The sequence below is a fragment of the Aedes aegypti genome, chromosome 2 (genome assembly GCF_002204515.2).
Source record: "Aedes aegypti strain LVP_AGWG chromosome 2, AaegL5.0 Primary Assembly, whole genome shotgun sequence".
In the NCBI taxonomy this organism is placed as follows: Eukaryota; Metazoa; Arthropoda; class Insecta; order Diptera; family Culicidae; genus Aedes; species Aedes aegypti.
This window is the reverse complement of record NC_035108.1, coordinates 220,379,183-220,401,047: the sequence shown is the minus strand read 5'-3', so window position 1 is coordinate 220,401,047 and position 21,865 is coordinate 220,379,183. Positions and strand designations below refer to the sequence as shown.

Genomic DNA, 21,865 nt, shown 5'->3' with positions numbered 1-21,865 from the left:
ATATCATTCGTCTGACTGGATAGCAAAACTCCCAGCTTAGAGCCAAACTCTTCTCAAGTAGAGAAGTTAGGCAAAATACAGGATGCTTCGATGCTTACTGGTTCACCGATGGCTTGCGCAATTTTCACCCACCTAATTAATTTCAACCTCGTCGCTCCCTTGCGACGCCCATCAACCATATTCATTTTAACATTTGCAAAAATCTTCTACTACACGACACTGAAGAGAGTCTTATAATTGAGTTTGTAATACGCGTATATTTCAAAGGATCCAAACTCTAGTGGAATTAAATGGTATAGTACCGTAAATTCAGATTACATTGATCAGTAGGGTGAAATTGATCACCATGCCATATGATTCTATTTCTACCTAATGGAGCACAAATATTAATGCTACCTGCAGGGAATCAACGGTATTTGTCGTAACTATTATCGAATTGTGTGTTATGAAGTTTTTTTGTGTTAAAGAATGATTATTTCTATGAAAATAACGTTAAATTTTAAAATCATGTACGGTGAAGTATTGACAAACATCCATAAACTTCTAGTTCTAAACAAGGATTTGATCATGGTATCAACCTGAAAGTTTGTAAGGATGCTTAAAATATATCCCCGAGCCCGATTTCATCTTCCAAACTCGTACCAATTAGCTCATACGGTTGAAATAATAAAATTTCTGTTGGATATCAGGGATTTTCTTAGGAAATTGCCTACATTCAGGCGTTTTCATTGCAATTCTTGAAATTAATTATTCATTATTTCTATAAATATTGCATTATTAAGATTTTAGCAAGCATATTCGGATTCAGGGAGCTCATATTTATTATGTAGAGTCGTTTCAAAAAATAACAATAATCGCATTGATAAGTGATCAATTTCACCCCGAAATGGGATTCCCAGATTTTTTATTTAAGGGATGATATTTAGCACTAATTACACATTTGTTAGAAAATTTTGGCACATGAGCCAAAGATGCTGACCATCGTACTCGTTTTCCTGCATTCAGTTTTTTGGCATTTTCAACATTATTGCAAACAGACAAGAAAAACCATGAAAAATGATCAATTTCACCCAAAATTCGGCTTTTTATTTACTTATACTGAATTATGAACTATAAACACTATTTTTTTAATATAATTTCTATTGAAATATAAATTATCGTAGCGTATTGGTACATATTCTTGATTCAGTATATCGGCAATATAGATATTTTCAATCGATATATCGAAAACTGGCTTTTGATGCGAATTGTAGAGCGTTACTAAAATTGTTAATTTTATGAAAACTAAGAGCTAAATATTTTTTAGACGAAGTGTAATGCAATTCAGAAGTTAAAATAAAAATGCCGGTAAAGTTGAACAGTTTTTGTGGAATTATGAAAAATTCATTCTTTCATTGCTGCAAATACCAAACAGCCATGAAATACAGTCGATTTTTGTTCATTGGATTGCACTTAGTTTTAATTGTTAGGTGGACTATAACCCACCTAAAAAGACAAACGTCATTTTCTGATGAAAAACTAAATTTGTCAATGTTGGTAGCTCTTATTTTAATTTGTTCTACAATATTTGACAGCTCAAAACTGATTACCCAACTAGCTGAAGCTATCGAAATTATAACTTGATGAGTTATTATATTTTTTGTACCACCGGTTGTTATAAATTAGATGCACGATGTTGTTAGAATAACTAAAATTTTGCACTGCAGCATATCAATGTTCTAACATATTTTGTACAAATACCGCTTTGGGTAAAAATTAATTAGGGTAAACTATATAATTTTACTATTTTTGGGTAAATATGTTTAAGTGTGTAAGTCTATTTTTAGAAAATGACAGAAACGGAATAAAAAGGTTTTAGTGTAGTGTGCTATTTCCATACCTAAAAAATAATGCGCTCTCGGGCTAGGCATTGGATATATATAGAAAGCTTTGTGTTTGGATGGGTACCTAATTCTTCCGAAAGAGGTGCACTCTGCGAAAAAGGACCACGTGATTATTGAGCTTAAATCGAATTCAGGTTAACTTCTGCGTTCATGAGTCCTCTCATGGCGTAGGGGTAACGCGCCCTACCTAGAGATCAAGGAGTCGTGAGTTCGATTCTCACTGAGAAGACGTGTAACTTTTTCGCAAAACTTCACATCAATTTGTCCATTTAATCCAATTGCAAAATATATGTAATATTTAGCTTTCGGTTGTTGTTAGGTTTTATATTGTTTTTGAAAAACCCGAGACATGTACCAAACCGTCGGAATAGACCTGACACCCCTACCGTTGAGGCTATTGGTACACTTAAAGTGAAGGGTGATGGACGCTCAACTGGCTCTACGTCTTCTCAGCTCATATGAATGGACTTTTGTGTTTCTCAAATTTCTCTTGCGTCTGAGCTGAAAAACATGGCGTCACAGTTAATAAAGTTCTTGGTGAATGTTTTCATTCAACACAACATAATAATAATTATATCATGTCCTCCTATGAACCTATGATATAACTTTGTTATAATGATGAATGTAGCTAAAATTATGTTCCAGTTATAACAAGATTGTAATAAGCTTTGTTGTAACTTTTTGTAACATGATGTGTTATAAAATGAATGTAACACCTGCTGATATAATCTTGTTATGAAACATTGTAAAAACATCACATCATATCTAAATTAAATCAACGGGAGATATTTATAACTCAATATGATATCCCAAGTAACACAGCTAGTTATTTATTTGTTAATAATTCAAGTTTTGAAACATATTCTGATGTATTATTCAAGTAGTATTTACTTTATATCCAACACTTGTATAGCTTAAACAGCGCAAAAAATGGCGGCTTATATAACATCTTATAGATCTGACAACTAATTAAAATAACATCTTCTTCTTTCTGGTGTTACGTCCCCACTGGGACAGAGCCTGCTTCTCAGCTTAGTGTTCTTATGAGCACTTCCACAGTTATTAACTGAGAGATTACTATGCCAATGACCATTTTTGCATGTGTATATCGTGTGGCAGGTACGAAGATACTCTATGCCCTGGGAAGTCGAGAAAATTTCCATTACGAAAAGATCCTCGACCGGTGGGATTCGAACCCACAACCCTCAGCTTGATCTTACTGAATAGCTGCGCGTTTACCGCTACGGCTATGGGGGCCGTTACATACAATCGACGATTTTAGACAAACCTTCAACATATTAAAGATGAAAATTTAGGGTGCAATGATCATTTGTTCTAATTAGGTTATTCGTCAGTACTAAATACTCCAAATCAAGAATATATAGGGACATACTTCATTTGTTGTAATTAACGTATTTGGAAGTGCAAATAACGTTTATATGATACAACATTATTATTTATAAAACTGGCAAATATTTTGGTTGTTGTGGCGTTATTTGTAAGCTATATAACTTAAAAAACACATTTATATGACACACTATCTCATTAGAATGTCCAATGTCAAGATACATGCAAAACGAATGAACTTACAGCAAAATCAAAACAATTTTTTCTTCTTATGTACATGGCTACTCCTACCTAAAAAGTATTTTCTAAGTTATCATATGTATGATTCTTTATTATCTCTGAAATAAAGATATATGAATTGAAACGATACTTGAAAAGTTTAATATGCGATTCAAAATGTATGGTGAAGTTTTCAATTTCACTCTTCAATAATCCATGGGCCTTTATAATAATCCTTAAATGTAATACAAATTCACCTAAATTGAGTTGATTTGAGGAATTTGCTTCAATTCTCACGAAAATATAATATGGCAGATTTTTTATTAAGCTTAATGACTATTGAATTATTTTGTTCAACTTTAATATTGCTCTGATCGCATTGGTCACACTCCAACCTGTTACTATTTTTTTTCACATATCATGTCATGATTGCTTAATTCACTAAATTGAATCCAGATTTTTAACAACATTATTCTGATCAATGGATTTAATGGATTCGAATTAAGGTGATTCAAATTCTCAACCGGCACTGTAATGTTGATTATTCATTTGACAAAATGTGAAATGATTGTGTTTTGATTCTGAAATAAGTTGAAATTACGTTGTAATAACATCCTCAGAGCATCTTAACGAAGGGTTTTTTATAAACTTATAATAATGTTTATAATACATCTTGAGAACATCTTTTCGACATTCTCCTTGAAAATTAATTTAATTGTTTTTTTCGATAATAATTATAACACCCGAACAACTTATATATAGCTTCTTGTTTAGTGAACAGATTTTAATCCGTCAAACGTCAAACATTGGTGTGCAGATGTCAACATTGTAAAATTTGCAGTAAGGCGGCATTGTTGAATGGAAAAACTCGTGCAGTAGCTGTTTCTTATTCATCGATTTGGGAGCGTATTCGACTACAATGAATTAAGCCAACGAAGGGAAAAGAGCTGCTTTAGAAGAGGCAAACAAAATTCGAAGAATTTGTGTTTAGCTTCTGTTAGTTTTTCATGGCAGTTTCTGCGATTTTTTCACGTTTTATTATCAAACCAGTTATTTGTTTTTGCAAAAAGCAACCGAATTGCAAGAACCATCGCTTAACGATTTCTTTGCATTTCGATGTCAGTTGAGTTTTCTCCAGCGGGCATGATTATGGCGTTTTCGATCCTTCTTACATATTACAACCTTCGATATATCAAGTTTAATAAACCGTTTTAGATTATTTGTTTTCTGAGAGCTATTTTATAACTGTTTTATAACACAAGATGTCATGGTATTCACTATTATAACTCTAATATGACAAGATCTGCTATCTGCTCTCAGAGAAGATGTTTTCAGTGTTACTTGGGATATTTGTGATATAATTTTGATATGGTCTGCTATTCGGGTAGTGAATGTCTTTTAGTTGGTGGGCTTTAGTGTGTCGAACGAACAATGACTGTATGTGTATTTTTCCTGATCAAAAATTATCATATGATATACGTTTTCAATTTATTGGTATTTTTCGGTGACGGTTAATGATTTCCGATATAGAAATTTTACCTTTCAACCTACTTTTCAATTTCGGTCATCTTCAGAAAACATTCCGCTGGCCGTCCGTCCGTCCGAGCGAAAGGACGCGGATTTTTTTTCTGAAGATGACCGAAATAAAAAAGTAGGTTGAAGCGTAAAATTCCTATATCGGAAATCATTAACGGTCACCAAAAAATACGAATAAATTGAAAAAGCTTAACTGATAGAGTTCAATGGAATTCCGATTTTGCCGAAATAAATTTGACGATATCTGAATTCCAAAGGAGAACATGACACAAATTTGGAAAATAGTGATCAAATTGCTCCAGAACTACGGTACCGTGAATCTTGGTTTATGGAATGTCGTTTGTGTATGTTTTCTATTTTACAGATTTTTCATACAAATATTAGAAAGATGAAACGAGTGATCAAAAACTTCGAAACAATATTGAAAAAAACATCACATGGTATTCTTTTTATCGGCTATTGACTCTAATGCTGCATTTTCCAAATGGTAATTTGTTTTGTGCGATGAAAGAAAACATGTTGATAACACATATTCACAATTCATATGAATATATACTTTGAAACTGTATATATGTAGACCATACAGTATCGGGTTGCATGTCATAGTGCATATTTCACCTGTTACTTTGGCTTTCATTGTATATCACTAACCTTTTATCAGTACGGGAAAGCAACCGAGGGTATTCGATTCCACGCCATCAGCAGTTGGGTTATGTTTTAACCATTTCGGATACGTTTACAGTTGCTCATCAAGTGGTTGGATGCCAGTGAATTTACTACTGTACTGTCTCAACGATAATGTGCGGCTGGAAGTGATTAAGATGCAAAAGTAATATTTATTTATTCACATATCTACCCCACAGATGGCCGCCGGAGATCCAAAATGGCAAAAGGATGCGTCCGATCAGAACTTCGACTACATGTTCAAACTGCTCATCATCGGTAATTCCAGTGTGGGTAAAACGAGTTTTCTGTTCCGATACGCAGATGATTCGTTCACATCTGCCTTCGTTTCTACGGTTGGAATTGATTTCAAGGTGAAAACGGTGTTTCGACACGATAAAAGGGTTAAGCTTCAAATTTGGGTGAGTCATACAGAAACATAACTAGAGTTACATTTTTAACTTTAATCTGCAAGAGCTGAGAATTGTATAAAAAACTACTAAGATGTCTTAGAGTGATGAAAAGCTGTTTAACTGTATTTTTTTTTTCATTTAGGACACTGCTGGTCAAGAGCGATATCGAACAATCACCACTGCATATTATCGAGGTGCCATGGGATTTATTCTAATGTATGATATTACAAACGAAGAGAGCTTCAATTCTGTACAGGATTGGTAAGATAATAATTCTTATTTTTAAAGCTAATGGAAACAATCGAAATTTATACACCTGAGAAATGAATCTGAATTCACCCACTCCATACAAAACGTCTACTATTTGTATGAATTGAACATGATTTGAGCATGTACGGTTTTCGGTGCACTAGTGCACTATGGTTCAGAAAGAAGATTTACGCAGAAGTTCAATAAAACAAATTAAGAGCCAGTTCGCGAGAGCCGCAACCCCTTCTTGTATTGATGTTCTTCGATCAGGCTGAAATTTTCAGGGATTGTTCTACTATATAAAAGATGATGTTTTGCAAAATATTAGATTTTTATATTATGGGGAAGTGGGACAAAATGACCCCTAATGATTTCATGTCACTAAACATACAAAATCACAAAAACTGATATAACTATAGTAAAACTGCACGGATTACGTTGAAACTTGGATTGATTACTCTTCGTTATATAAACTTTGAGATTGGCATGGTATATGAATTTTAAAAGTACTTCAAATCGAGAAAAATGAGTTTTTCATAAAAAAAATAGTGATTTTCAACTCGATTTTTTTCTTACCAACCGAACTAGGTCAAAAAACTAAATATGACGTTTTGTAGGGTAACTCATGGGCTTTCATTTGAGGTGTAATCCAAATATGCCGTTCCAAAAATTTTCGAAAAAAAAATTTTTTCCGGGGTAGTGTTTGAACTTGAGCCATTTTGCGAGTACCGCAACTGCCTTGTCTAGAGAGGTTGTATTGATGTTCTCCGATCGAGCTGAAATTTACAGGAGTTGTTTTCCTATATAAAAGAATATATTCCGCAAAATTTCAGATTTTTATATCAGGGAGAAGTGGTACAAAATAACCACTAATGATTTAATATATAAAAACATACAAAATCAATTAAAGTGATATATTAGCGATAGTAAAAATGCACGAATTTGCATGAAATTTGGCATGTTTAATAAACGTTATATGAACTTCAAAATGAACATGGAATTTGGATTAGAAAAAAAATCCAAATTGATAAAAAAATCTGTTTTATTTTTTTTTTTAATAAAATTAGTTTTTTTTTTCAAATCGACTTATATTTTTGTCAACCAAACTCGGTCAAACAACTAAATATGAAGTTTTGTAGGGAAACTCAGGAGCTTTCATTTACGGTGTACCGTAGTGAATCAAAATTCGGACGGTACCAATATCCGGACACTCTGATAATATCTGTATAAATAAAAATGGAGTGGTGTTTGTATGTCACGAAATAACTTGAGAACGGATCAACCGATTGAGGTAAGTTTTTCACTGTTGCACTTGACAAGGGATGCGACGTGTTCGTGCAAGGAAAAAGTTTGGGAAAGTCTCCGGAATAATCGGGAAAACGGGAGAAGACTCAGGTGTCATTTTGTATGGGGGATTACATGACATTTTGCAACAGCCTACTTGTTGACAAGACGAAGTTTGCCGGGACCACTAGTTTACCAATAAAATGCTAAATTGACAACATTTATACAACTATATTGAATGAAAAAATAGCTGTTTTTGTAGTTATTACGACGTATTGGCCTTTCGGAGCTCTGTTCAACAAACTCATCAATGTCCCCGGTGAGATCAGCTCAAAGGTATAAATTTATTGGTTAGAGATAATCGTATAGTATTTTATTACTTACATTTGGTCTCGTACTAGGCAAACAAATTCAAATTTTTAAGTTTAATATAGGGTAATTCAGGTCGCTATCTGTAATTATTCAGTTTTATTAAGCATATAGTAATAATATATAAATTATAATTCACTCAATAAACGATTTTGCATTCACATCGATCAATCAACAATGAGAAGGTATTTTTTTCAATTCTCATTCCCCCACTTGACATTTCCTTCACTCATTCGCATGGATGGTATATATGCGTTCGAGGGGCGCTTAGATGGAGGCAATCGTCGCAGCAGTATTGATTGTAACATAATAATACACAAAGTTATAGTTTAAAAGTTTAGTGACACCACATTGAAAAAATATGCTGTAAATATAGTTTAAAATAGTAAAAAAGGCTGTCCGGAATTGGAGCCCAATGTTTTTGAATCCGGACATTGTATTGGAATTGTATGTTTCGATGCCGTAAGTATATAATCTATCTATATAAATAAAAATAGAATGGTGTTTGTATGTCACGAAATGACTTACGAACGGGTGAACGGATATGAATGATTCTTTCTCCGCTTTGTTTGTTAAGGGTTCCGACGTGTTTGTGTGTTTAAAAATACAGGATATTCACTGGGAAAGTTGGAAAAACGAGCGTGAACGGAACTCTCATTTTTATGGGACGATCAGTAGTGTTTTTCAACAGCCTACTTGATGGCAAGACGAAGTTTGCCGGGAACACTAGTTTTCAAATAAAACTGGAATAATAATTTGAACATCATCAAAACATGAGTAATATGTAATAAGAACAATACTGTGCGTCGTTCATTGAACCAATCAGTGATGATTGCAGTTTAAACCACCAACATGTCTGTCCAAACAACTAAATCACAAACATTGCTTACACAATATGTGCTCATTACTATTCAAAAAGAAACCCATTTGGCAGAACTACACTTTTTATAAGGGAAAAGTGGGTCAAAATGAACCCCAATATTTTTGTGTCGGAAAACACACAAAATCACAAGAACTACTGTACCATTTAAACGGATTGTACTAAAAAATATGTTTTTTTTTGTAAAAAAAACACACAATTTGCCGTTGAAATATGTAATTTTTAACAATCTTCGTCACTCTTTTACTCTTTCTAGAAATTTGCAAACATCAAGGTTAATAAAAGACCAAATTCCATTCAAGATATAAACAGTACAGTGTCTCATAGCAGCCATATATGCAGTCAGTCTAAACTAAGCTAAACTCAATTATTAACAAATTGATCTCTAGCAAACATACCATCATACACACATACATGTGACCCTCCTAATCAAACCCATCAAACATTACCCAAATTAAAAAAAATGCGGTAGTTGATTCCCATCCAAACAGCGTGAGAAGAAACAACGCTTACTACTGAACCGCCGAAGCTGCTAACGAAAACATCGGTGCAATGACTTATTGTTATCCACATCATCACTTTTGCAAGAAAGTGACATTTCTTTCAGATATGGCAGCGGCAACACGGTATGATATAATCGGTATTACAACTACCGACAAGAGGCCTCCATACGCTGCTCATACCGCCTGGATTTTGATTTACTACGGTACACCACGAATGAAAGCCCTTGAGTTGTCCTACAAAACTTCAACCTAGTTCGGTTGACCAAAAATAAGTCGATTTGAAAAAAAAACTTATTTTACAAAATAACAGGTTTTTCTCGATTTTTTTTTTCAAATTTCATACAAATTCGTGCATTTTTACTATCGCTATTCTTCTTCTTCTTTCTGGCGTTACGTCCCAACTGGGACAAAACCTGCTTCTCAGCTTATGAGCACTTCCACAGTTATTAACTGAGAGCTTACTATGCCGATTGACTATTTTTGCATATGTATATCGTGTGGCAAGTACGAAGATACTCTATGCCCTGGGATGTCGAGAGAAATTCCAACCCGAAAAGATCCTCGACCGGTGGGATTCGAACCCACGACCCTCAGCTTGGTCTTGCTGAATAGCTGCGCGTTTACCGCTACGGCTATCTGGGCCCCTACTATCGCTATTATAGCAGTTTTATTAATTTTGTATTTTTTATATATTAAATCATTAGTGGTTATTTTGTACCACTTCTCCCTAATATAAAAATCTGAAATTTTGCGAAATATCTTCTTTTATATAGGAAAACAACTCCTGTAAATTTCAGCTCGATCGGAGAACATCAATACACCCTCTCTAGACAAGGCGGTTGCGGTACTCGCAAAATGGCACTACCCCGAAAAAAAATTTTTTTCGAAAATTTTTGAAACGGCATATCTGGATTACACCTCAAATGAAAGCCCATGAGTTACCCTACAAAACGTCATATTTAGTTTTTTGACCTAGTTCGGTTGGTAAGAAAAAAATCGATTTGAAAATCACTATTTTTTTATGAAAAACTCATTTTTCTCGATTTGAAGTACTATCAAAATCCATATACCATGCCAATCTCAAAGTTTATATAACGTAGAGTATTCATGCCAAATTTCAACATAATCCGTGCACTTTTACTATAGTTATATCAGTTTTTGTGATTTTGCATGTTTAGTGACATGAAATCATTGGGGGTCATTTTGTCCCACTTCCCCCTAATATAAAAATCTAATATTTTGCAAAACATCATCTTTTATATAGAAGAACAATCCCTGAAAATTTCAGCCTGATCGGAGAACATCAATACAACTTCCCTTGGAAAGGGGGTTGCGGTTCTCGCGAACTGGCTCTTAAGTTCAAAAAGACAATTGGTGAAGTGGCAAACTACTGCTTTTCAATTTTTACTTTTGAGCGGATTAGTTTTATATAGAAAGAAATATGTCGCGCTCATTTGAATAGTAGTTTGCTTGACTATTATCTATTTTATTTCCAGGAAGAATGTTTTTTTCGCCAGCATCAAACATCAAGCAAACCCTGGATCCCAAAAATCTGTAGCGGTAATAATATCTACGAAAAATAAATAACTTTTCGAATGAGTCATAGAGAGTTTAAATTGGACGTGTAATACCAGTGATATGACAAAACACTTTTGAATGTTTTTTTTACTGGGAAGTGGTGGCAAAATGAACAAGGATGGTTAAATGAACAAAGAGAATTAACAAATTTCAATGTATTTTTATCACGCACCTATGATATAGAGCATAAATCGGAGTGTTTGAGTCGATACAGATGTCAATTGAAGTCAAAATATCAACGGAAACTAAGGTTCTAGGAAACTACGTTTGCAAAATAGAACTGACATAACTTTGGACTCGGAGGTCTTAAGGTTTTTCAGTGAGGTAAATTTCGTTATGATATGATGTCAAATCTAATACCTTTAAATTCGTTCAGGGTTTCAATCATTATTGGATACATTTTCGTAAATGCAATGAAAATTTTCTAAAACATTTGTTTTGCTCACGTTTTTTGCACGATGTTTATTTTACCACCAACAATTATTTCAAGCATAGTGCAGGTAAAATGAACTTTTTCATTGTTTTTTGCTAGCAATAAAAATATGTGAAAATTCAGACGAAAATATCTGCATTCGTGTGGTTGTTATAGATAACATCACTATTGTTGGTGTTATGCGACAGAACTATACAAATTCCTCGTTTTTCGATCAGAAACAAGAGGATGCCCTTAAGGTATTCATTTTACCACCCCTTCCCTACTTTAGCACATGAGTGTATCTTTGAAAACCTTAAAACTCATACTGAGATTTTGCATTGTAGTTACAAATGATTGGTATTTCCTTCAACTTCTTGTGTAAATCTCTTTCTTATCTCAATTTATTGATTAAAAATACAAATAATTTACTTCAAGATACAGCAATGTAGACTACAGAAAACACAGATTTCAATGTGGCAACCCTGGATTGAATCATACCAGTCCATAGACCTCCCACTAAAATATATCTCAAAAACTTAAAAACATACATCGCTGAAAATTTGACAGCAAACGTAAAGTTTTCTGAACTTTCAAGAAAAAATGAGAACAGCAATAGCCCCTTTGGTCCCGAGGCCCTCAAAACACGAAAAAACGGAAATCATTGATTTATTTTTTTTCATGTAAAAAACAATTTTTGTGAAATTTTATATTTTGCCTGAAAAGTCAAAATCTTTAGCTTTCATTTCGTCCCAAAAGATTGAAAATCGGTCGAACGGTTTAAAAGTTATAATATTTTTTTAAATACAAATTTTGCAAAATCGCGATATTTCTGGTCACCCTATTTCGGAAATGGTCACCCTAATCAAAAAATCCAAAAACACGTGTATCCTTATTTCAGATTAGGAACAAAATAGCAAATTTTCACGGAATTCGGTTACCCACTTGATCGCTTTTTCATGGAATGGCATTATTATAAACTTACAACTGTTTACAATGGCTGAGTGGCTAAGCCACTCCTTAGGTGTGAGTTTTATTCTATGTTGAACCGATTGAAAGGTTAAACAAATCAATTAATCAATGTTGTTATTTAAAAAAAAAAGGATCTTAGAATAAATATAGAACAACAATAGTTACAAGATAAGCCATGTGGTTACTGTTGTAGTCGATTCAAACAACCGTTTGTTTCAGATCTGATATAGTTGCTCTGGTACGCTCACGTCAATATTAGAATGAACCTACGCGGATGTCTTCCACGAAGCCACTGAGCTCCATCTGATTTATTTATTTATTTATTTATTGGGATACATTCATCGGAACACGCCCTAGTGAATTTTTATATTCTTATACAAGACATTAACTTATTATTACGGTAGTCGCTGAGTGACAATCTTCCTCTTAAAACATATTAAAATCAAAAAATTGTTGTACTAAATTAAAGTGGTTTAACATTGCAGGAAGTGGAGCATTAGCACCATAGTTAGTCCTATGTTGACCGGGCCGGAGTAGCGTATGATTGCGTAGCATTCTCGATAGAACATGCAGAGGCAGCAAAGAAAGAAGATTTGGGCAATCAATCTCCCCTTTTAAAAGTTTTGCGATAAAAACTGCTTGGTTGACATGTCTTTGTTGTTCAAGGGTGTCCATGCTCAGAAACTGACAACGCTCTCGATAAGGTGGCAGATTATCGGGTTCTCTCCATGGTAAATTTTTAAGCGCATGCCGTAAAAATTTCTTCTGGATTCTTTCTATTCGCTCAACCCATGTGGAGTGGTAAGGTGTCCATACAACATCTGCAGTTTCAAGCAACGGTCGTACCAGTGAACAAAACAAGGCTTTCAGGCATTAAGGATCAGTGAAGTCGCGTGAAATCTTTGAGATAAAGCCAAGCTGGCGGTTGGCCTTATCAATGATAGAGCTCCTGTGATGGTTAAACGAAAGGTTGTCGTCCAACATAACACCTAAGTCTCTTACAACAGACAATATCTCCAGTAACCGTCCATTGATCCGATAATTGTAACAGATAGGCTTTACTTTCCTATGGAATGATATAGCTGAACACTTGTCGATACTCAGAGTCATCTGATTCCGTGAACACCATCCGGAGAACTGGTTAAGCACGGTTTGCAACATTACGCAGTCACCTTCGTTCTTTATAATGAAGTAGATTTTAAGGTCATCTGTGTATAATAATCTGCATCCTTTCGGTAAAAAATGGTGACATCATTGAAGAAGATAGAGAACAGCAGCGGTCCCAAATTGCTGCCCTGGGGAACTCCAGATCTGCATTCAAATGTTCCCGAATAGCAGCCACCAATTTTGACACGTAAATTCCGACCCACTAAGTAGCTCTTGAGCCATCTAACGAGACCATCAGATGCACCTATTTTCTTATTTTTTTTCCAGAAGAATGTTGTAATTGATACTGTCAAAGGCGGCAGTCAAGTCAGTATACACGGCATCCACTTGTAATCCATTTTCTATATTCATAAGGCAATTGGTGGTGAAGTCCACTAGGTTCGTAGTAACTGATCTTCCAGGGAAGAAGCCATGTTGATCGGTCGACAAATAGTTCTTTATTTTGAAAAACAAGAAATCGTTTACGATGATCTCGAAGAGCTTAGATCTGGCGCTAAGAGACGTTATCCCACGATAGTTTGCTATATCGCGCTTCGATCCCTTTTTAAAGACGGGAAACATGGTAGAAGTTTTCCAGACATCCGGAAACTTATAACGCTTCAGAGAGATGTTGAATATTATTCGTAATGGTTGAAGCATTGAATTAATGCACTTTTTGTAAACTGCTGCAGGAATACAGTCTGGACCTGGGTTAAACGAGTTTTTAAGCTTATTTGCCGCACGTAGGATCATTGAATCAGTTACATCAAAAATATCGATGTCAACTACATCAGGAATGATATCTTGAACAGCTCTGCTTACATCAGCATCCGAACAGGGTTCATTGTTGAAAACGCTGGAGAAACGGTGGGCAAATAAAGAACACTTGTTCGTGGAAGAAGTTGATGCAATTGATTCCGACATTCACACTAAATGACCAGCTTACTGAGCTTTGCCATATTTTGATCGCTTAATAATCTTCACTCCTGTTCTTAAATAAATGTAGAATCAGCCCTTTATACATGGCAAATCGACAATGTTGTTTCATTTAAGCATTGTTGCATTCACGTTGCTCTCGTTATTAGTACAAACTGATGTACTTTTCAAAACACTTCAGTGTTGTACACTCTTAAAAATAATGAAAATCACTCCGGACGTAATTCACATTATGACTGAATAACACATGATATAAGTGATGAAATGAAGTAAAAATTGGTCCTTAAAGATGTATTGAAAGAAAATAGTTATTTATGCAACAAGTTGCAAAATGATGATTTTTTCAGCACGAGTTGTACATTTATCCAACGAGGCTTGCCGTTCCCAGACAAGTATTGTCAGATCGGTCTGAAAATGCAATTCGCCTAAAATAGATTTTTCTCGGTATCCATGCAAGATACCCTGTTTCGAAAATAGGGCGTATTAGAGCGCATCCGGATGCGAATCGAATACACCACTTCCGAGGTTAGGTATCTTGCATAGTTTCTGTGAAAAATCTGACTTCGGCGAGAGACTTATTCTAACTTTTTATCGCGCCGACAATATCACCGGTCTTTTATCTGGATCGCACATCACATATAAAATCAGATGCTATGGCAGAATAGACTGGGATATTTGGCTGATGACGCCTCCCAAACAGTACAGAAAAGAGCTACTTTTCAGCACCGAAAACAGTGCTGAAATGTAGCACTTATTAGCATTGTTTTTTTTTTTTGTAGGAAAAGCAGGCCATTATGTAGATGCACTATGAAAATATTAAAAATATTAAAAAATTGATTGATTTGCAACGGAATCGCAAAAATGTAATTTTACATGATGAAGGATATGAAAACGATGCCGCTATGATTGACATTTTCAGAATCACACATCGTATTTAAAATGTGACACAAATTCACGTCATTTGGCTCGCTTCTTTTTAAAGACGTAAAATCGCATAATTTTTTCGGAGTGCGTACGATAAAGGATCGCGAGGTGTTTTGGCGAAGCTATTAACCCGTATAGGCTTGAGTGAAAGCAAAAATACTGAAACCCTCACCACTCAGTGAATTATTAACGGATTCAAATGATTTTTTGATAGTTCACTGGCCCACAAATCTAGTTTCTAGAAGTGGCCAGAGGAGCACGGAAATATTCCTGTGGCCGGAGTTATTCCGTTGGTCACTGCGTCAAGTCGGGTAAACAGGGCTATTTTTTGGAACATGCCAAGTAACCTTTTTTTATATGCAATAACAATCATTTCAATTTGCATAAACCATTAAGATCTGATATTCAACATTATAAATTAAGAGGTTTTCACCGTTTAAAATATACCGGATGTGGCCATTCGGACGAAATGTCCGGAAGACAAGGTTATAGATTTGTTGGATACTAATCCGTTTCAATTCTTGAAAAATAGAAACCAAACATAATTGTGCTCTAATATGCGTTTCCATAAGCTTGATGTTCAGATGAAAATTGGCCACTTTATCGTAAGTTTAAGGCGTCCCAGGACCCGAAAATTGTCATTTGTAGCATCAATCAAATGCAAAACTCACAGTTATCCGAATCAATAGTTTCTCGAAAAATTAACACTGATGCAGCCTGCCGTTATACGCATAATTGTCCCATGTTCCAAAATATGCAATCGAGAAAAACGCGTTTTAAGATTTTAACACATTTAGGTCTCGTATTGACCAGATATGTGGTAAATTAAATTAAAATCTTTACAATAGTATAAAAAATAGCGTGTTTATTAGAGTCAAGAGTTTGTATTATGGGAATAAAGTAAATTTAGCTACGAAATTCAAAGTGGGACTGTTATGCCTAGAAATACGGGGTTTTTGGTGAATATCTTTGCATAACAGTCCCACTGATAGTAGTGACCATTTATGTGCTGAGCGTACTGCTGTAGATGACCGTTCTTACGTATAGATTGTACCGAATGTAGAGGACGCAAATCCTCAAGACTGTGTTAAGGCACCTAATGAAGGCTCAAGTGACTTGTGCCAAACGGAGTCACGTATGGGGAAGTGAAGAAATGTGATTTTATAGTTTGGGATGGAAAGCAAACTTTTCTGTATGTGTGATAATGAGAAAATGTATGAGTTAGTGAAAGAAAGAGTGGATGAGTAAGTTAGAGAGTTTATAAGATGTAATAAATTCCTATATCGACTCTTCCAGCTGCAGGGTTGACAGCTCATCTGCGAATTCAAGGTTATTCTGCGGAGTAAATATTTAACTCAAAATTCACGACACAAATCTTCACACGATTTGGCATTTCTTTGGACTTAGTTTGTAAAATCATGATATTTGATATATTGCAAATTAAGTTTTAGAACCATCAACATATTTGCCACTTGCACCGAAGAGCCAATTATGCGAAATAACCCAGTATGTGGCCAGGTCTTCCAAAACCTTTTGAACTATTCTTCTTTTGACTTGACTTTGACTTCTTCTTGACTTCATCAAGTTTGATATGTCGCAACCTATCTCAGGACCGCTAATATAATGGCCACTTCCTCTGGGGAACAAGGTATCTTAAACAACCTGGCATGTTATCAAGTCATCCAAGAACCTTTGTCGAAAGCCTTTGTCGAAAACCAGGTTAGTAGAAACACACAAAACAGGTTGTGTTCCACATGGGATGTGAAGCCAACGTAAGAAGATGTTTAACCCACCGTCGGTCGCCCTAGTGTACTGAGTACACGCACTTTGCGAAAAGCCGAAAAACACGTTGAAAATCTCTTCAAATCGATCCGGGTGTTGATCCTATTCCAAGATCTACTCTTCTTCTTGCTTGTACAGAAGAAATTTTTCGAAAAAATCAACGAAAAGTTTTCGAAAACATCGTGTTTTTAACCTAAGTTTTTACGCGTGTACTCAGTACACCAGTGCGACCGCTCGTGTAATTTTTTTTTGCTGGGCTCGTCACACGAGCGGTCGCATCGTGTACTGAGTACACGCGGAGCATTTTGATTATAAATCTAAAACTAGGCAAGATAGAATATTGATGCCTTCGACAAATTTCTTCAGTTCAACGATACCAATTGGTCAGTGGACATATGAAACTTTGAAAACATCCTCAGCTTCCAGTGGCCATCGGATTGTTCCCCGGGGGAACCGATGAAGTGGACATTTCGCAATGCAACATCTCGAACACAAATATCTCAGGATCTAAATTTTTTAGCAAGATGGTGTCTTCGGCAAAGTTGTTCAGTAGATCAAGGACTTATATGTTATGATCTATTCAATTCGGAATTCTTTCACCAGATGGCGCAAGTGAGCATGACATTCTTCGACTATCTAGAAAGTTGACGTCTTCAACAAAAGTGTTTTTTTTTTGTTTATTCAAGACACTTTACACTCAAAGAGTGCATTCGTGTCGTAAATTGTATTTGTTCATTTCACATATCAACAACGTCTTACAAATTAAGTACATCTTTTTCTCGATCGTGTATAGTGCACTTTCCAGTTAGAATCGGGTTTCTGGTCGCCCTGATTACACGATCTCGTGGCAGTGTTGGGTGATAGGTCATGTGATAGGCAACCCAATATGAAATTCTACTACCAGATGGCACTAGTGAGCATGCTGTATTTTGATCGCGGCAATCTTAGGATAGCGATATTATAGCATGAGCTTCAGCAAAGCTGTTTAGTAGATCAAGGACTAAACATGTGCTGTGCCATTTGATTAGAAATTCTTCCACAACACGGTTTATTCAGATTTTCGAAAGCATATATTTCAGGATCCTGATAAGGAAAATAAAATTTGATTAGAGAGATGATGTCTTTGATGAAGTTGTTCTGTATATCACGGGCCAACGTGTGAGGGGTAAAATATACTTGAAATTCTTCCACATTCAATTTAAAATACAGTGGGCTGCTTGTTTCAAATACTTACATCAGGCTACACTAGAGGTCCTGATTATTTTTTTTCTAAAACAAAATCTCGAGTTTCCGATTATTTTTAAACTTTATGGGCAATTATATTTGGAATTATGTTACCCGACGCCAGTGTTTGCGTGAAAAGATTTCGTAAAACGCACAGAAGTTCTTACATAAAACGCACTATATCTACACACCCTCATTATGTCTCCGACCTCAGTGAAACATTTCGCCAAGAACCCAAGAGCTTAGAATTCGGTAATTTTCAAAATCGAATCTCGGAATCAATTATCAGAGCAATCATGGAGCGTTGACTTTAATGATAAACCCAGAAAATATGATTACACTACGGAGAAATATTTTTACCTTATTTTTGAGTTTACTTTACCCAATATTAAGTATATCGATTATATTTTCAACTCAAAATCTCTCGGTTTTCTCTTTCTCCCACACGAATGTTGTCAAAAATAGAGAGAGCTGCATCTACCCAATGGGGGTACTTTGACCCAATAAGCCAATTTGGGTAAATGCAACTTTTCTGATGTTTGGGTCGAAAGAACTCAATTTTGCGTTAAATCAACCCAAAATTGAGTATATTTTTCTAATGGAATTAAAGCCAAACTACCTAGTGGGGACCTTGGAAATTTAGCCAAAATTGAGTTATTGGGCAGACGTCACTTTCATATCGCTTTGCATTAACACACACCCATCTTCATTTTTGTGTAACAGCTTTCTGCCGCCCATTGGATAGGCCTTTTCATGAGACAGGTCCGTGTTTCCATTCGTTTCTTTCGGTGGAGGACCGGTGCATTCAAGGGACTGTCATTTCCATTCAAGACTGTCAAAGACCTTCCGAATTAGTTGATTTCTGAGAGAGAGGAGACAGCTGGCTTAGATTGCGAGCTCCCAAAAGTCATGGGAACCTGTCATCAACTGTCACTGGAAAACCGCACATTCGAAGGGCAGAACGTGAAAAATCGTCAAAATTTAACCAAACTAAAACTGGATGTAATTGAAAATTTAGGTTGTTTTCCTGTGCTATCGCATATAAAATAGTTGAATATTTAAATATTGTCGATTGGACTCCAATTGCTATTGAAAATTTTCTAATTTTATGATCTTTTTGATATCAAATGGGATGCGAAAATGGTTTTGACCCAGTTTGTGCTCTCCGAACCATTGTGCACAACCAAAACATGAGAAGAAGAGATCAAAGAAGCCAAGAAAACAAGCCAGTTGTCAGTGAGCTGTCTCCTCTCTCTCAGGTTGATTTGAAACATCTCGTGAAAAGGCCTATTGCTCGATTGGAACAACGTTTGACAGTTCTTTGATTCCAGTATTAACGCATCTCTATATAAACAAATTCTGTGGATAAACCCTACCATCTGGATTATCTTGAACTTCAAGTAGTGTAGTAAAATATCTTAAGATAAATGAAAGACGAATTAAGTACTATACCATTTAATTCCACTAGAGCTTGTATCCTTTGACAGATACGCGTATTTCGATCTCAATTGTAAAACCGTCCTCAGTGCCGTGTACTCGGAAAGTAATTATATTAAAAAAACGATGTCAAAAATTAATATAAGAACGAATTTCTTTAAAATTGCTTATACTGGTTCAGCTGATATAGAAGGAAAATATATATTATTCCTAACCAAACACAGTTCAGCCAAGATTTCTTAGGGTTTTTTGTTAGCCAGGAAGCTGTTTGTTTCGAGAAAAATCCAACACAGTTTGTAAAGAGAACAGAAGACGCCATATTCCTAAATACAGTTAAACTTCCATGAGTCGATATTCCATAGCTCGATATCGACTCATGAAACCTTACTTGAATCAAAAACAAAAATCATGGTTACTATGATTCTCCCTTCTATCAGCTTTTCCATAGAATATTTGTTCCATGACTCGATATAATTTAATGAGTTGATGATCCATTATATATCGACTGGAAGTTTGACTGTAGTTAAGATTCTGAAGTATTTACTTATGAAATATCCGTTTGAATAGCGCCGTTTGGTAGGATAATTTCGAAACAAACGGATTATTACAACATACTTTAGTCTTGAATAGAATAAACAACTTTGTTGAAGACGTCGTTTCCATGATTATGAAATCGTGATCCTAGACATTTGGGTTATAAATATTTCATACTCAGTAGCACCATCTAGTGGAAGAATTCCGAATCAAATGTGGCCCATCACAAGTTTGTACTTGATTTACTGAACCATTTAGCTGAAAACTTCATCTTTCGATGTAATCAGGATCCTCAGATATTAACAATCATAAATCATGCCCACTAGCGCCACCTGTTGGATGAATTTTAAAACTTGAGGTCCTTCGCATTTAGGCTTTCATCTAATGAACAACTTTGCCGAAGATGTTATATTTCTTAGTAATGAGGATATCTCAGGACATTTGTTTCGGAATCAGAACCCAAAGTAGCTGCGTTTGAAAAATTCCATGATCACTAGCACCGTTTTGTGGAGGAATTCCTAATCAAACGGCACATCATATGTTTAGTCCTTGATCTGCTAAACAGCTTTGCCGAAGACACCATCTTGCCTACACGGAGACGGAATTCAACTCAATTTTGGGTTGTTTCAACGCAATTCCGTAGTTGACCCCAATAACTTAATTTTGGCTAAATTTCCAAGGTCCCCACTAGGTAGTTTGGCTTTAATTCCATTAGAAAAATATACTCAATTTTGGGTTGATTCAACGCAAAATTGAGTTCTTTCAACCCAATTATAAGAAAAGTTGCATTTACCTAAATTTGGCTTATTGGGCCAAAGTACCCTCATTGGGTAGATGCAGCTCTCTCTATTTTTGACAACATTCGTGTGGGAGAAAGAGAAAACCGAGAGATTTTGGGTTGAAACTATAATCGATAACATATCGATATTGGGTAAAGTAAACTCAGAAATTAGGTAAAAATACTTTTCCGTGTAGGGCTGTGCAAATATCGATATTATCGATAATGTCGATATTATCGGATCAATTTTATCGATATGATATCCGATATCTATCAGGCCGATATATTCCGATATCGATAAAGTATTGTCGGTGCGATAACAAATCCGATAACCAGAACAACATTTATTGATTATATTATATAAATGTTACCGTACACGCTGTGAAGTAGGCTATCGAAATGCATACATTTTGCCTTATGAAAGGTGGATCGGTTATTGCAATACAAGCGCTTTATGTTTCGTTCTAGCATCCACTCACATCAAGGCGTCGATAGGCGCATGGTGTACGCACGGGCCTATCGATCGCAAGGTCCCTGGTTCGATTCTAGGTTGCCGCGAAAACATTTTTTTGTTTTCAAATTTTTGTTTCATAAGGCAAAGCTGTGAATTTCAACCCGATTTATTGTGGCGAATTTTCATAAGTGGTACCTATGTATTTCAATAGTCCATTTGCCTGATACACTCAATGGAATTTTAGAAATCCCTATATTCAACGGAAATATCACTACAAAATTCATGTTATGAACTCCATAATGCATTAGTTGATGTTGAATATCGCCGACATTTGCGGTTTCG

General features: G+C 35.4%; 1 protein-coding gene across 3 annotated transcripts in view; it reads left to right on the top strand.

The window, feature by feature from the left end:
* The window catches only part of LOC5567709 (ras-related protein Rab-3), a 75,690-nt gene that overhangs the window by 37,396 nt on the left and 16,429 nt on the right, over window positions 1-21,865 (top strand). The window contains exons 1-3 of one of the 3 annotated variants that reach the window (XM_021844066.1): window positions 5,636-5,785; window positions 5,849-6,070; window positions 6,204-6,322. In XM_021844066.1, the coding sequence (XP_021699758.1) occupies window positions 5,747-5,785; window positions 5,849-6,070; window positions 6,204-6,322 (380 nt within the window). In that variant the 5' untranslated portion in view covers window positions 5,636-5,746. Of the gene's footprint in view, window positions 1-5,635; window positions 5,786-5,848; window positions 6,071-6,203; window positions 6,323-21,865 lie in introns of those variants that run through there. The other 2 variants (XM_021844067.1, XM_001651825.2) reach the window with 2 other exon arrangements.